Genomic DNA, 15,959 nt, shown 5'->3' on the forward strand with positions numbered 1-15,959 from the left:
TTGAATGCGGTAGCTGATGGGGTGAAAAGTGAGGACAGACATGGCCCTATCATAGTTCTGGGAGATAGGGGAAGGTGTGAGGACAGAGGTGTGGGAGATGGACTGGACATGGCTCAGGGTTCTATTAATCACAGTGGGGGTAAACCTCAGTTAAGGAAGAAGGAAGACATGTCAGAAGTGCCGTTTTGGAAGGTGACATCATCGGAACAAATGCGACGGAAGCAAAGAAACTGAGAGAATGGGATGGATTCCTTACAGGAAGCAGGGTGTGAGGAGCTGTAGTCGAGGTAGCTGTGGGAGTCAGTAGGCTTGTAATGAATATTAGTGGACAGTCGATCACCAGAAATGGAAACAGAGAGGTCAAGGAAGGGAAGTGTTGGCGATGGTCCATGTGAAGGTGAGAGCGGGGTGGAAATTGGAAGTAAAATTGATAAATTTTTCCAGGTCCAGTCAAAAACATGAAGCGGCACCGATACAGTCACTGATGTACTGGAAAAATAATTGTGGGAAGGGGCCAGAGTAGGACTGGAACAAGGAATGTTCCACATGCCCCATTAAGGGACAGGCATAACTGGGAGCCATGCGGTTACCCATAGCCACACCTTTTATTTGGAGGAAGTGAGACAAGTTTGAGGAGAAATTGTTTAGTGAGAGAACAAGTTCAGCCAGGCAGAGGACAGTGGTGGTGGATGGTGATTGTTCGGGCCTCTTTTCAAGGAAGAAGTGGAGAGCCCTCAGCCCATCCTGGTAGGGGATGGAGGTGTAGAGGGATTGGACGTCTATGGTGAAGAGGAGATGGTTAGGGTCAGGGAACCAGAAATCGTTGATATGACGTTGGGCATCAGAGGAGCCGTGGATGTAGATAGGAAGAGACTGGACAATGGGGAAGAGAACGGAGTCAAGATAGGAAGAAATGAGTTCTGTGGGGCAGGAACAGGTTGACATGATCGGTCTACCGGGACAGTCCTGTTTGTGGATTTTGGGAAGGAGGTAGAAGCGGGTTGTCCGGGGTTGGGGGACTGAGGTTGGAAGCTGTGGAGGGAAGGTCTCCAGGGGAGATGAGGTCAGTGACAGACCTGGAAACAATGGCTTGATGTTCGGTGGTGGGGTTGATAAAAGCAAAATACCATGGATGCTGGAAATCTGAAACAAAAACAGAAAATGTTGGAAAAACTCAGCAGGTTGATAGAAGCAAAATACTGAGGATGCTGGAAATCTGAAACAAAAACAGAAAATGCTGGAAAAACTCAGTGGGTTGAACTTTCCCCAGCACGAAAGAGCGCACTCATCTCCCTGAGGCTAAGTGCTGCCTTAGGGAGATCGCCTCTAGTTTCAAAAATATTAAAAATAGAAAATAAACATTTCCCTTACATGTCCCCTCATGTGACAATGTCACATGAGTTGGGACATGTTCATAATTTCCAAAAAACTTTATTAAAATTTTTAAAACCCTACATGAAACCTCATCCCGTCTGTGGATGAGGTTTCATGTTTTTTCTACTTCCTGCCGGGTCTCCTGGCCTGCCCGCCAACCTTAAGGTTGGACGGCCAGGTCCACTAATTACTTTAATTGCTCTGTCAATGGCCTCAATTGGCCACTGACAGGTCGGTGGGCCCACAGCTGATTTTGCTGCGCCTCCGCCTTCATGAAAATTTAAATGGGGTGCGGCGATGTCAGGAGTTCTGCCCAACATCACCGCGTGTCATTTTACCCGTCAGTGAGCGGGCCCCGTCCCCACTCGCCAACGGTAAAATCCAGCCCAGTAGGTCAATAATAGCAAAGTACTGTGGATGCTGGAAATCTGAAACAAACAGAAAATGCTGGAAAAACTCAGCAGGTCAGTCCAGCTCCACCTGTTCCCACTCCTTTTACACAGTATAAATTTCATCACATTTCCACTTCTCTTCAGCTCTGAAGAAGGGTCATACGCATTTGAAATGCTAACTCTGTTTCTCTCTCCACAGATGCTGCTAAACCTGCTGAGTTTTTTCAGCATTTTATGTTTTTTTTAATCTGTTTCAGTTAACCTGCTTCTCAAGCTTTTCACAAAAGACCAAATTTTAAAACAAGTAGTTATATTAATTCATTGCCTGTTATTACAATTATTTCGCCATGTATCCCCGCGAAATGATTTAACTCTTTCTTCCAATTAATTTGTAGGGATGAATTACTGAAATGGAAAGTTATTTTCTCTAATAATAAAATCAGATTATTTTTGTTATTTAATCAGTGAACAAAAGTTACACACTGCGCTAAGATTGTTTACAATAATAGGGGCAACATGTAACTTATTTTCTAGGGCAGATCCCTTTTAATAACTTTTCACACCTTGCAATTGTTTCTATGTACCCACCAGTGTAGACGCAGGGCATGCAGAAATGCAGAAAGACCTTCCATGACGAGTAGAATGGCTACACTGAGAACAGCAAAGACAGCAAAGATGATTGTGAGCCCAATAGCGCTTAAGCCTTTATTTGCTGTGAAGCCATTGTGTAGAACCATGTGCCACAACACCTCAGAAAGTTCTGTAAAAAAAAAATGGATTGGTTAGTATTTTCTAAATGCACACTGATTTCATGAAGTACTGGCCTAGATGATCTAATTGGTGTAAGCTTGACTGGAAGTTGTTTTAATTGGCAGGCAGCCACCAACCTTTTGATCCTATGGATATTTTTTGAGTCAGCCTTATTATTGTGGGGCAGAATTTAATCGGAAGAGTGCATCTCCCAACGTTGGGACCAGGAGTGGGTGCCACTTAACAAACAAAGAACAAAGAAAAGTACAGCACAGGAACAGGCCCTTTGGCCCTCCAAGCCTGTGCCGATCATATTGCCTATCAAATAAAACATTTTGCACTTCCGGGGTCCGTATCCCTCTATTCCCATCCTATTCATGTATTTGTCAAGCTGCCTCTTAGACACCACTATCGTACCTGCTTCCACCACCTTCTCTGGCAGGGAATTCCAGACACTCGCTACCCTCTGCATAAAAAACTTGCCCCGCAACATCTCCTCTATAGTTTTCTCCTCTCACCTTAAATCAACGTCCCCTAGTAATTGACTCTTCCACCCTGGGAAAAAGCTTCTGACTATCTACTCTGTCCATACCACTCATAATTTTGTAAACTTCTATCAAGTTGCCCCTCAATCTCCGTCGCTCTAGTGAGAACAATCCGAGTTTCTCCAACCTCTCCTCATAGCTAATAACCTCCAGACCAGGCAGCATCCTGGTAAACCTCCTCTGCACCCTCTCCAATGCCTCCATATCCTTCTGGTAATGTGGCGAACAGAATTGCACGCAATATTCCAAGTGTGGCCTAACCAAGGTTCTATACAGCTGCTGCATGACTTCCCAGCTTTTATACTCAATACCCTGCCAATGAAGGCAAGCATGCCACATGCCTTCTTGACTACCTTATCCACCTGCGTTGCCACTTTCAGTGACCAGTGGACCTGTACACCCAGATCCCTTTGCCCGTCAATGCACTTAAGGGTTCTGCTATTTACTGTATAATTCCTGCCTGTATTAGACCTTCCAAAATGCATTATCTCGCATTTGTCTGGATTAAACTCCTTCTGCCATTTCTCCGCCCAAGTCTCCAACCGACCTATATCCCGTTGTATCCTTTGACAATCTTCTTCACTATCTGTAACTCCTCCAACCTTGTCATTGTCAACCCAATGTGTCATGAGCCACAGTGCATGCAATTGAGATACAAATCATAAGTGCGTTTGACAGGCATATGCCTCATGTACAATGATGTGGCATGCCCATTGGCAGAAAGTGTCTTCTCCTGCGATCAGCTGACTCAATTTCAGGTTGGGATGAGCTATCAAAGGTTTACCTCTGCAAGCGTCTAGCCTCTGCAGGCAGGGAGAACTGGTGCCAAGATTGAATACAGATCCTCCACCTGCAGGATCATTTAGATTTTTTTCTTTGGGACTCACAGCCTCCAGGCCCCCTTAACATCTTCCAGCCACCTTGGCATCTTCCACCAATTGTCCCCTATCATTCCCCCTCCCTCCTCCCCCCCAACTTTCATCTGGAAATTCATCTTCTTAGACCCCCAAACTCCCTCCCCTCCTTTCAGTCACAAGTCTGTTTACATACAAAGAGCAGCCCCACACTTCATGTTCTCTTCCAGGCTGTCTGGGAATGGCGGGAGGTGCTCCTCCCCAGGGATGGCAATAGGAGATCCTCCCACTTGACCAAGGGGGACTGGACAGAGATTGCGGAGGATGTGAGCAGTCTGGGGTCCAACTATGGACTTGGATGTAGTGCCACAAAAAGATGAAAGACCTCCTCCAATCATCCAGGGTAAGTGGCAATGTGGCATTGCATCAAAAGAACCCCTCATGACAGAATCAAGCAATGGAACTTTGCAAGTGGAGAGAGAGGGAAATATATAGTCACAATCAGAACCACATGGCGAAAGAGGCCAGATAGTGTGACAGTTGTGCATGATAAGGCAATTAGATTCCAGTTAGAATATGTGGCTAGTATGTGGCATAGGATACATGGGAACAATAGAGTTAAGTATCCCTTGACATGTGACTAAGTCTTCCCTTTGTCATGCAGGATAAGGAGACCTTCAACTAAGGGAGAGGGCCAAGACTGGATGAGGAGTGGCTGACCTCAATGTGCTAATGCCATGGAGATTGTGGGTGAGCAGGATAGATGGTCTTATTAAAAATCTTTATTCATTTATGGGATGTGGGCATGCTGGCTCGGCTAGCGTTTATTGCCCATCTCTAATTGCCCTTGAGAAGGTGGTGGTCAGCTGCCTTCTTGAACCACTGCAGTCCATGTGGTGTAGGTATACCCACAGTGCTGTTAAGGAGGGAATTCCAGGATTTTGACCTAGAAATAGTGAAGGAACAGAATACATTTCCAAGTCATGATGGTGAGTGGCTTGGAGAGGAACTTCCAGGTGGTGGTGCTCCCATGTGTCTGTTACCCTTGTCCTTCCAGGTGGTAGTGGTCGTGAGTTTGGAAGGTGCTATTCAAGAAGCCTTGATGGTGAGTTCCTGCTGTGTATCTTGTAGATGGTACACACTGCTGCCACTGCGCATCAGTGGTGGAGGGAGTGAATTTTTGTGGATGGGGTGACAATCAAGTGGGCTGCTTTGTCCTGGATGGTGTCAAGCTTCTTGAATATTGCACCTATCCAGGCAAGTGGAGAGTATTCCATCACACTCCTGACTTGTGCCTTGCAGCTGGGATGGACAGTCTTTGGGGAGTCAGGAGGTGAGTTACTTGCCGCAGGATCCCTAGCCTCTGACCTGCTCTCGTAGCCACAGTATTTATATGGCTAGTCCAGTTCAATTTTTGGTCAATGGTAATGCCCAGGATGTGTCTCGTGGGGAAATTCAGTGATGGTAATGCCATTGAATGTCAAGGGGTGAAGGTTTGATTGTCTCTTGTTGGAGATGGTCATTGCCTGACATTTGTATGGCAGAAATGTTACTTCCCACTTGTTCGCCCAAGCCTGCATATTGTCCAGGTCTTGCTGCATTTGGACATGGATTGCTTCAGTATCTGAGGAATCACGAATGGTGCTAAACGTTTTGCAATCATCAGCGAACATCCCAACTTCTGACCTTACGATGGAAGGAAGGTCATTGATGAAGCAGCTGAAGATGGTTGGACCTAGGACACTACCCTGAGAAATTAGGACATTACCCTGATGTCCTGGGACTGAGATGATTGAATTCCAACAACTGCAACCATCTTCCTTTGTGCTAGGTATGACTCCAACCAGCGGATAGATTTCCCCCAATTCCCATTAACTCCAGTTTTGCTAGGGCTCCTTGATGCTATACTCGGTCAAATACAGCTTTGATGTCACTCTCACCTCATCTCTGGAGCTCAGCTCTTTTGTCCATTTTTGATTCATGGCTGTAATGAGGTCAGGATCTGAGTGGCCCTGGTGGAACCCAAAGTGAATGTAAGTGAGCAGGTTATTGCTAAGCAAGTGCCGCTTGATAGCACTGTTGATGACCCTTTCATCACTTTACTGATGATTGAGAGTAGACTAATGGGGGGCGATAATTGTCGAGGTTGGATTTGTCTTGCTTTCTGTGTACAGAACATACCTGGGCAATTTTCCACATTGCTGGGTAGATGCCAGTGTTGTAACTGTACTAGAACAGCTTGGCTAGAAGTGCGGCAAGTTCTGGAGCAGTAGTCTTCAGTACTATTGCCGAAATATTTTCAGACGTCATAGCCTTTGTAGTATCCAGCCTTTAGCTGTTTTTTGGTATCGCATGGTGTGAGTTAAACTGACTGAAGACTGACATCTGTGATGCTGGGGACCTCTGGAGGAGGCTGAGCTGGATCATCCATGTGGCACTGCTGGTTGAAGATTGCTGCAAATACTTCAGCCTTACCTTTTGCACTAATATGTTGGGCTCCCTTCTCCTGCAGTAAGTTATTTAATTGTCCACTACCATTCATGACTGGATGTGGCAGGACTGCAGAGCTTAGATCTGATCTGTTGGTTATGGAATTACTTAGCTCTGTCTATCATTTGCAGCTTATGCTGTTTGGCATGCAAGTAGTCCTGTGTTGTAGCTTCACCGGTTGACACCTCATGGCTACTCCTGGCATGCCCCGCTGTACTCCTCATTGAACCAGGGTTGATCCCTTGGCTTGGTGATAGAATGGGGGTTATGGTGACCCATGAGGTTCCAGATTGTGGTTGAGTGCAATTCTGCTGCTGCTGATGGCCCACATCGCCTCATGGTTGCCCAATGTTGAGTTGCTAGATCTGTTCGAAATCTATCCCACTTAGCATTTTGCTAGTGCCAAACAACATGATGGAGAGTATCCTCAATTTGAAGACATGAATTCATCTCCACAAGAACTCTGTGGTGGTCACTCCTACTGATACTATCATGGGCAGATACATCTGCAGCAGGCAGGTTGGTGAGGATGAAGTCAAGTTTGTTTTTCCCTCTTGTTGGTTCCCTCACCACCTGCTGCAGACCCAGTATAGCAGCTATGTCCTTTGGGACTTGGCCAGCTTGGTCTGTCATAGCGCTACTGAGCCACTCTTGGTGTTGCACATTGAAGTCTCCCACCCAGAATACATTCTGTGCCCTTGTCACCCTCAGTGCTTCCTCCAAGTGGTGTTCAACATGGAGGAGTACTGATTCATCAGATGAAGCAGGTGAGGAGGGTTTGGGGGCAGTACATGGTATTCAGCAGGATGTTTCCTTGCTCATGTTTGACCTGATGCTATGAGTCTTCACAGAGCCTGAAGTCAATGTTGAGGACTCCCAGGGCAACTCCCTTCCTGTGCTGCCACCTCTGCTGGGTCTGTCCTGCCAGTGGGACTGGATGTACCCAGGGATGATTAAGGTATGTCTGGGGCATGGGGTGGAATTGTCCCAGATTTGCATTAAGTACGGTAATGGGTGGGAAAAAGGACGTTTTACTTGCCTGCTGCAGGTTTTCCCAATCCTGCCTCATTAATCATGCATTTCCAGGAAACACAACGTTTCAATGGCGAGCAGACTTCGATTTGCCTGCCGCGCCATCACCTGGCCTCTTAATCACGCCAGGCACCACATTTAAAGTGCAGCCATGTGCACACCTCTCAGTGCTTCCAGCCCAGGTCTGCTTCAAAGAAGATCTGTCCCTGAAGGGCAAGAAGACTGAAGCCCACCTCCCCCCCCTCCGCCCCCAGTTTAGTGTCGTGTCACTTGAGTGCCTTTTGGATACCATGGTGTCCTCTACCCCTGCTCTAGCCACAGGAGAGGCATCCACTTTACCATTCTGGCTTGGTAGGCGATGGCAGTGGTGATCAATGCCAGTGATGCACAGAAGAGGTTGACCATCCAATACAGATAGAGGTTTTATCACCCCACCTGTGCTGCCAGGGTAAGGCAACCATCTCATCACTCTAAGCTCATTCACTCAAGCTGATCACACATTCACTGACATCTCACTCGCTGCCAGCTCAAGGAACATTGCCACCCATTCTCACACACATCCTCACATCTCCATCTGTCTCGAACTCCTCTGGAGACTGCCTTCTCAGCCCTCACCATCTTGAGGCCACTTGCACAGATCAACTTGTGGCTCCACACACACCCTGGGATACTCCTTTCCCCAGTACAGCCCTCGCCCTGCAGCCTCCTCCCTTGCCTGAGGCCACTTCTCATCCTTCCCCAAGAAAGCCCTAGCTCTGCAGCCATTGAAAAGCCACCCCTGCCTAATGGCTGGTCTGGTAGGTAGAGACCTGCCTGTGAGCCCCGCTAAAAGTGATGTGATGCTATCTGCGAAGCCTGGCGCCAATGACTGCTAGTGCTGCCCAAAGCAAGGTAAACAAATAAACCTTGAAGTCCTGAGTAAAGTGCAGCTTGCTAGGTGCATGTCATTTATGTACAGTTGGGAAATGTGTCGGCATGGTGCCCAGTGTGGGGGGAATGATTCCAGCGAGCTGGGCTTATAATGATATATAAATGTGTTACAATGAGGTTCCCGACATCGGGAAATGCATCCTGCCATTAATGGGCACAGCGGACAATTGCAAACTGGTTTCACAATATTTTGAAACTGATGTTTGGCCTTCTTGCCATATTGTCCGCTTACGCTGCCAAACACACCTGATACCAGAGGTCACGAAAAATTCCACCCATTATCTTTAAGGTATGATTCCATAAGTATGACTATGTCAGGTTGTTGTTTGACTAGTCTGTGAGACAGCTGTCCCAATTTTGACTCAAGCCCCCAAATGTTTGTAAGGAGGATTTCGCAGGGTTAAGTTTGCTGTTGTCATCTCTGGTGCCTACATCAATGCCGGGTGGTCCATCTGGTTTCATTCCTTTTAGACTTTTTAGTGGTTTGCTCAGCCATTTCTAAGGGCATTTATGAGTCAACCACATTGCTGTGGGTCTGGAGTCATAAATAAGCAAGACTAGGTAAGGATGGCAAGTTTCCTTCCTAAAGGGCATTAGTGAACCAGATGTGTTTTTAACAGCAATCAACAATGGTTTCATGGTCATCATTAGACTTGTTTGAAAATCTATCTGCCATGGTGGGATTCAAATCCAGGTCCCCTGTCCATTAACAATACCACTATGCCACAATCTCACCCTTGTTGCAAATGGCGAGGCTGGACTAGCCAGCCGGCAGAGTGTTAATGCATCCAACCTGGTGTTCAGATATTGGCACATTAGTGACATGTGAGACCATAGTTTCCTGATAAAATGAGCTTCTCCTTTAATTTTTAAAAATTAAATCACGGGATGTGGGCTTCGCTGGCTGGGTCAGCATTCATTACCCATCCCTAGTTGCCCTTGAGAAGGTGGTGGTGAGCTACCTTCTTGGACCGCTGCAGCCCATGTGGTGTAGGTACACCCACTGTGCTGTTAGGAAGGGAGTTCCAGGATTTTGGCCCAGCGACAGTGAAGGAACAGTGATACATTTCCAAGTCAGGATGGTGAGTGATGTGGAGGGGAACTTCCAGATGGTGGTATTCCCATCTATCTTGTTCTTCTAGATGGTAGTGGTTGTGGGTTTGGAAGGTGCTGTTGAAGGAGCCTTGGTGAATTCCTGCAGTGCATCTTGTAGATGGTAAACACACTCCTGACTTGTGCTGCTTCTTGTGTACAGGATATACCTGGGCAATTTTCTACATAGCCAGTGTTGTAGCTGTACTGGGACAGCCTGGCTAGGGGTGGGCAAGTTCCGTAGCAAAAGTCTTCAGTACTATTGCTGGAATATTGTCAGGCCCTATAGCCTTTGCAGTGCCTTCAGCCATTTCCTGATATCATGTGGAATGAATCGATTTGGCTTAAGACTGGCATTTGTGATGCTGGGGACCTCCGGAGGAGGCCGAGATGGACCATCCATGTGGCACTTCTGGCTGAAGATTGTAGCAAATGCTCCAACCTTATCTTTTGCACTGCTGTGCTGGGCTCCCCCATCATTGAGGATGGGGATATTTGTGAAGCCTCCTCCTCCAGTGAGTTGTTTGATTGTCCACCACCATTCATGACTGAATGTGGCAGGACTGTAGAGCTTAGATCTGATCCATTGGTTGTGGTATCACTTAGTCCTGTCTATCACTTGTTGCTTATGCTGTTTGGCACGCAAGTAGTCCCCAGAGCATTACTCTGGGTCCCTGGATTACTAGTCCAGCAACAATACCACTATGCCATTGCCTCCCCAATGTCTTTTAATGTCTTTCGTGTTGTTTTCCAGTCCATGTTGTCGCCATAGCCAAAGAAGGCCAAAGCCCATAGTGGAAACTGAGAACTCCATTTCTGATATAGACCAAGAATGCCCATAGGATACCCCATCATCTGCTTCTCCTCATTCTTCACCAGCGCAGTTACACCCTGCAGCTTTCGGAAGGTTTGTGCATAGAATCAGGGGCACGTGTTGGTGATCGCTGAGGGAGTGTCAGCAGAGGTCCCTGACAGTGGGAAGACTGTTGGGGATCAGGTGCATGCTGAGTCCCAGGCCTCTGGTCTCAGCCACAATAAGCCTGCTGGAGATGCAGAGACATGTAGGAGAAAACCTGACAGATGTACCAGAGACTACATGGAATCTTGCGTGGATGGCCGAGGAACCCATCCAAGCCTTGAGTTCTGCTATGGCCCCAGCAAGTGAGCGCATGGCTTCCTTCATGGAAAGGTTGGTGATCGATATGCAGAGCAAGGTCTATCATACGACCCATATGTGCGAGGACCTGCATCTGTTGTTTTGGTCTTGGGCTCAGTACAGCAGTGATTAGACGAGAGAGGGTTAAGGGTACTGGGACCCTTCAGGTGCCCCTTCTCTTCAGGGATACAAGGAGCTGCCATTGTGCACCGAGAGGGTGGAGGAGTGCCAGCCACAACTCCAGGGTGGAGTGTCCTCTCAATGCGATCCCAGTGTGAGCGGGTGCTCTTATCCCATCTGCCAGTGACCCCAGGTTTAATAGCCCAGGCACATCTCTCCATGGCCCTGGCATCTTGAAGAGGGGTAGTGATACCTCTGTCCCCTTCTTCATATTCCTCTCCATCACTGTCACCTGAGAGGTTAGCAGCTCCTCCATGTCATTTCATGACAGTTCCTCTCCCTTTGCATTACAATGCCATGCAATGCACAACAGACTACAGCAATCCTCTGTTGGATGTATTGCAAAACTTCGCCAGAGCAGTCAAGGCAGTAGAAGTGCATTTTCAGCAATCCTATGATCTGCTCTATAATTGCTCTGGTCAATCCGTTTGCTGCATTTTAACACTCCTCTGTGGGGTTGCAGGGGTGATGCATTGGTATCATGAGCCATGTCCTCGGACGGATAGCCCTTGCCACCCGGGATTCAACCCTGCACTTGGACAGAAGTGTTAAAGAGCTATGACAGAGGGGAGATCTGTAAAATATACGAGTCATGAGAACCCCCGGGAATCAAGCTGAAACCTGCAAACTTTGTTTTCTGCGGTCTCAGCTAACTTGAACATTAAGTAGGTGAAACTCCTTCCAATTGACAAATGCAGCTGTTTTTTCCCAGGGAGCTCTAATGGCCATGTGAGTGCAGTCAATTACACGCTGCACTTGTGCAAACTAGGTGATGACCCCAAAGCCAACTGCTCTAGCGGCCTGGCTATCAGTATCAGTTGTAAACTGTAAATGAATTTGTGGGCTCTCTGAACAGGGCATTTACAGCAAAGGTAAAATTCAGGCCTTGGACTGTTAACTTGCCATGTGTGGTACAGCTGTGTCCGTTGGACACACAGGACAAGATCACTGCAACAATGGACCTCACCCTACAGGCCAGGGCCTGATGCCCTTTGGACAATTCCTGCCTCCCCCCGTCCCCCTCTCCCGCAACACCTGACTTGCTGCACTGCCATTTGAGTACCCAGCCACCACAACCTTCTTGCCAGCCCAATTGATGCACTGTTTGAGAACCTGATCACCATCACCCTCTCCCCTCTCTACTTCCTTGCCACTAATGGATGATCCAGCTTCTCCTCTTCCTCTCCCCTGTGCTGTTGAGTTAGACAAAGACAAAACCTCACTTCAGATCCAAAGATTGAACAACCTCGCCTGTACATGCCACCTTTAAGATGTTGGGAAACAGGAGGCACAAGTTTCCCATGTGCCATTGACTTAATCTTGAAGTAGGATTTAATTTGGTGAAGTTCCCTTTTAATGAGTTTTTTATGACACAAGAACAAAGCTGCATTGACAGCAATGCATAATAATTTAATTAAGCTGGGGGATGCATTTCAGGCAGTCATTGCATTTCTACATTAGGACACTCTGCACCAGCAATGTTACACAAAGGCTTCACTTGCACTGGGAATGATATTTTAGGCCCATGAGTTGATAAAAATCCTTAAACTTGTCAGCTGTATAGCTTCAATTACAAGCAGTCAGACTGCACTAAGGATGGGTCTATATTTGGAATTAATAATTGAGTTGTCTGTTCAGAGGATTTTCAAGGATCTTTGCAGTTTCCATAGCAATTCATATTGAGTGGGAATATCTATTTGATTGCACTGACATTTGATTTATGACTATCTTCAGCTACGTGGGCTGCATTTGGTAACTGGTTCTGAATGCTCTGTATTTAATTACCTGTCTTCCATGTTTAGTTATACCTCTTAAATAATGGAAGTTATGTTAGTCATTTTCCAATCCTCAGGAATATTTATTGAGTTTAGTGAATTTACAAGAATGGAGGTTAAATCTTCCCTTGTTTCAGTCTCCAACTTCTTTGAGGTTTGTGGGTAAAAGATGTCTGGACCAGATACTTAATTTTTAAGCACTGAACCTTCTGGGCACTATTTCTATCATAATTTGCCTGGTATTAAGCTCCCAAAGAGCTGAAGATTTGGCACATGCCTATGGTACATAGTACGAACATGGGTGTGGAAATTTGAGTTCATTAGAACAAATCAGAGGAAGGAAAAGTAATGTTAAATGATGCCCTTTTAATAAAGCTTAAGCCAACCAGGATTGCCTCCCTCTTTGGTCCCACAGAATGGTCTTTTTCTAGCTTTCCTTTACTTTCAAGAATGCTCAACATTTGTTGAGTCATTTAATTTAACTTTTATGGTTCTATTATGTTTCTCTATTGAGAACCTGATCACCATCATCCTCTCTCCTTCCCACTTCCTTGCCACTACTGGGTGACATTGTTCTTTTCTGTATTGTTTTATCAGTAAGAGGTGCTCGGTCACAAAGGGGAGGCTTTGGCCTGAGTGAGACAGAGACAGAGACTGTGAGTATATTTGGGAATTTGGTTCAAAGTGAAAATTTGATGCATGGGAGAAAAAGGTGCTTTAGGTAAAGTTTACTGCAGGAAGTAAAGTGTGCTGAATGGGGAGTTTGGTTGAAGGGCTGGGAGAGGTGATTTTTTTCCTTCAGCTCTTTTTCAGCTTCCAGTATTTGAATTCCACTTTGTGCAGCAGAAGGAGCAGGTAAACCAGTAACTGGTATTATTAGTTTTATCATTCTTGTAAGTACTGTATAGTTTTATTATTATTGTAAAGTTTACTGGCAGTGCCAAAACCTACTGGGAAATGTGGATTGGGAGGATGTGGGAGCTTCTGGATACCGGTGTAATGCAGGGCAAACACATCTGCATTAAGTGTTTGCGGCTGCAGGGACTTCGGCTCCGAGTTATTGAGCTGGAGGCCGAGCTACAGACACTATGGCATATCAGGGAGGGGGAAAGTTACCTGGACACTTTACTCCAGGAGACGGTCACACCCCTTAGGATGGAGTCTTCTGATTTGGTCAATGGTCAGGGACAGGAAGGTGTGACTGGAAGTGAGGAAGGTAAGGGGACCTAGAGGACAGGAGTGCAGGAGCCTCAGCACTTGCAATTGACCAACAGGTTTGAGGTTTTTTCAGCTTGTTTGGATGAGAGTGGGGGCTGCAGGGTGGATGAGCTAACTGGCCATGACTGGTACAGGAAGCTATTCAAGCGGGGGTGGGGAGTTACAAAGAATGTAGTGGTTTTAGGGGACAGTACAGTTACCATTCTCTGCAGCAAAGAGCGTGAGTCCAGACAGCTATGTTGCCTGTCTGGTGCTAAGGATTGGGACATCTGCTTGGGCCTGGAGAGGAACTAGCAGCGGGATGGGGAGGATCCAGTTGTCGTGGTCCATGTTGGTACCAACGACATAGGCAGGACAAAGAAGGAGGTTCTGTATAGTCAGTATGAGGAGCTTGACACCAAATTAAGAAGCAGAACCTCAAAAGGTCATAATCTCTGGATTATTTACTGAGCCACGTGCAAATTGGGATAGGACAAATCAGATTAGGGAGATGAAAGCGTGGCTCAAAACTCAAAGAAGTGGGTTGCGGTTTGTGGAGCACTGGTACCAATGCTGTGGAAAGTGGGATCTGTACCGTTGGGACGATCTACAGCTGCACTGTGCTGGGACCGGTGCTCTTGCGAGGCACATAATTAGGGAAGTAGGGAGGGTTTTAAACTAAATAGTGTGGTCAAGGATACAAATTTGGGAAGATGTGATAAATCAAAGAGTAGAGACAAGGCAAAAGAGAAAGGTATTATTACAGGAAATGAAAAACAGACCGTGACAGGAAGGGATGGAGGATACAAAATCTAACAGTAAATCAACAAATGAGGCCAGAGTTTATCAAAAGAATAAAAGGATAAAACTAAGGGCTCTGTATCTGAATGCACAAAGCATTTGAAACAAAACATGAACTGAGAGTACACATAGAAATAAATAATTATGATTTGATAGCCATTACAGAGACATGGCTGCATGAAGACATGGATTGGGACCTGAATTTTAAAGGGTATAGGACATTTAGGAAGGACAGGAAGTGAGGAAAAGATGGAGGGGTGGCTCTATTAGTTAATGATGGTATTTGCACAATAGAGAGGGATGACCTAAGTTCAGGAAACCAGGATGTGGAAATGTTTTGGGTGGAGATGAGAAGTGGTAAAGGCAAGAAGTCACTTGTGGGAGACAGGCTCCCTAATAATAACCATATGGTAGAATGGAGCATAAAGGAAGAAATAAAGGGAGTTTGTCAGAAAGGAACAGTGATAATCATGGGAGATTTTAATCTGCAAATAGACTAGAAAAATCAGATGTGCAATGATAACTTAGATGAGGAGTTCATAGAATGTTTCTGGGATAGTTTCTAAGAACAGCATGTCCTGGAACAAACAAGAGAGCAGGCTTTACTAGATCTGGTACTGTGCAATGAGATGGAATTAATTAATGATCTCATAGAGAAGGCACCCCTAGGTAGCAGCGACCATAATATGCTTGAATTTTACATTCACTTTGAGGGAGAGAAGTGTGGGTCTGAGACTATGGGCGGAATTTCCCCAAATTTGTGCTAAGTGCAGTAGTGGGTGGGTAAAAGAATGTTTTACCCACCGGCCACGATGGCAGGTTTTCACGCCATATCATCCCAAATCCGCCTCATTAGTTATGCACTCCCGGGAAACATGCTGTTTCTATGCTGAGCAGGATCTCATTTGCCCGTTGGCCAAGACCCTGCCAACGCATCATGCCGGGCGCCATGTTTATTATCCAGCCGCAAGCACAACGCTCATTGCTTCCAGCTCACTGCACGGAAGACATGGCCAGCAAAGGGAAAAAGACCACAGCCTCCATTTCAATGACAGGTCCCTTGAGTGACTGCTGGATGCTGTGGAGGCCCACCGGGATGTCCTGTACCACCGCTCTGGCCGCAGGATGGACAGCAAAGTGACCAATCCAGTTTGGAGCTTGGGAGGTGGTGGCAGTAGTGGTCAGCGCCAACACCCTTCAGAAGAGGACAGCCATCCAGTGCCGCAATAGGATGAATGATCTCTTCTGTTCTGCCAGAGTAAGTCACTCTACTCATTACTGTCAACTCAGACACTCACAAACCCATCACACACCCACAGGGCCCTCACTCACTGCCAGTTCAAGGGACATTGCCTTTCACTCTCTCACATACACTGTCATTGTCCTCATCC

General features: G+C 46.4%; 1 protein-coding gene across 1 annotated transcript in view; it reads right to left on the reverse strand.

Moving 5' to 3' along the window:
• LOC121276012 (V-type proton ATPase 116 kDa subunit a1-like) overlaps positions 1–15,959 on the reverse strand; it is a 230,788-nt gene that overhangs the window by 8,892 nt on the left and 205,937 nt on the right. The window contains exon 18 of the mRNA XM_041183957.1: positions 2,355–2,526. Coding sequence (XP_041039891.1) covers positions 2,355–2,526 — 172 coding nt within the window. The remainder of the gene's footprint in view (positions 1–2,354; positions 2,527–15,959) is intronic.

Source organism: Carcharodon carcharias, chromosome 3 (assembly GCF_017639515.1).
Source record: "Carcharodon carcharias isolate sCarCar2 chromosome 3, sCarCar2.pri, whole genome shotgun sequence".
Lineage (NCBI taxonomy): Eukaryota > Metazoa > Chordata > Chondrichthyes > Lamniformes > Lamnidae > Carcharodon > Carcharodon carcharias.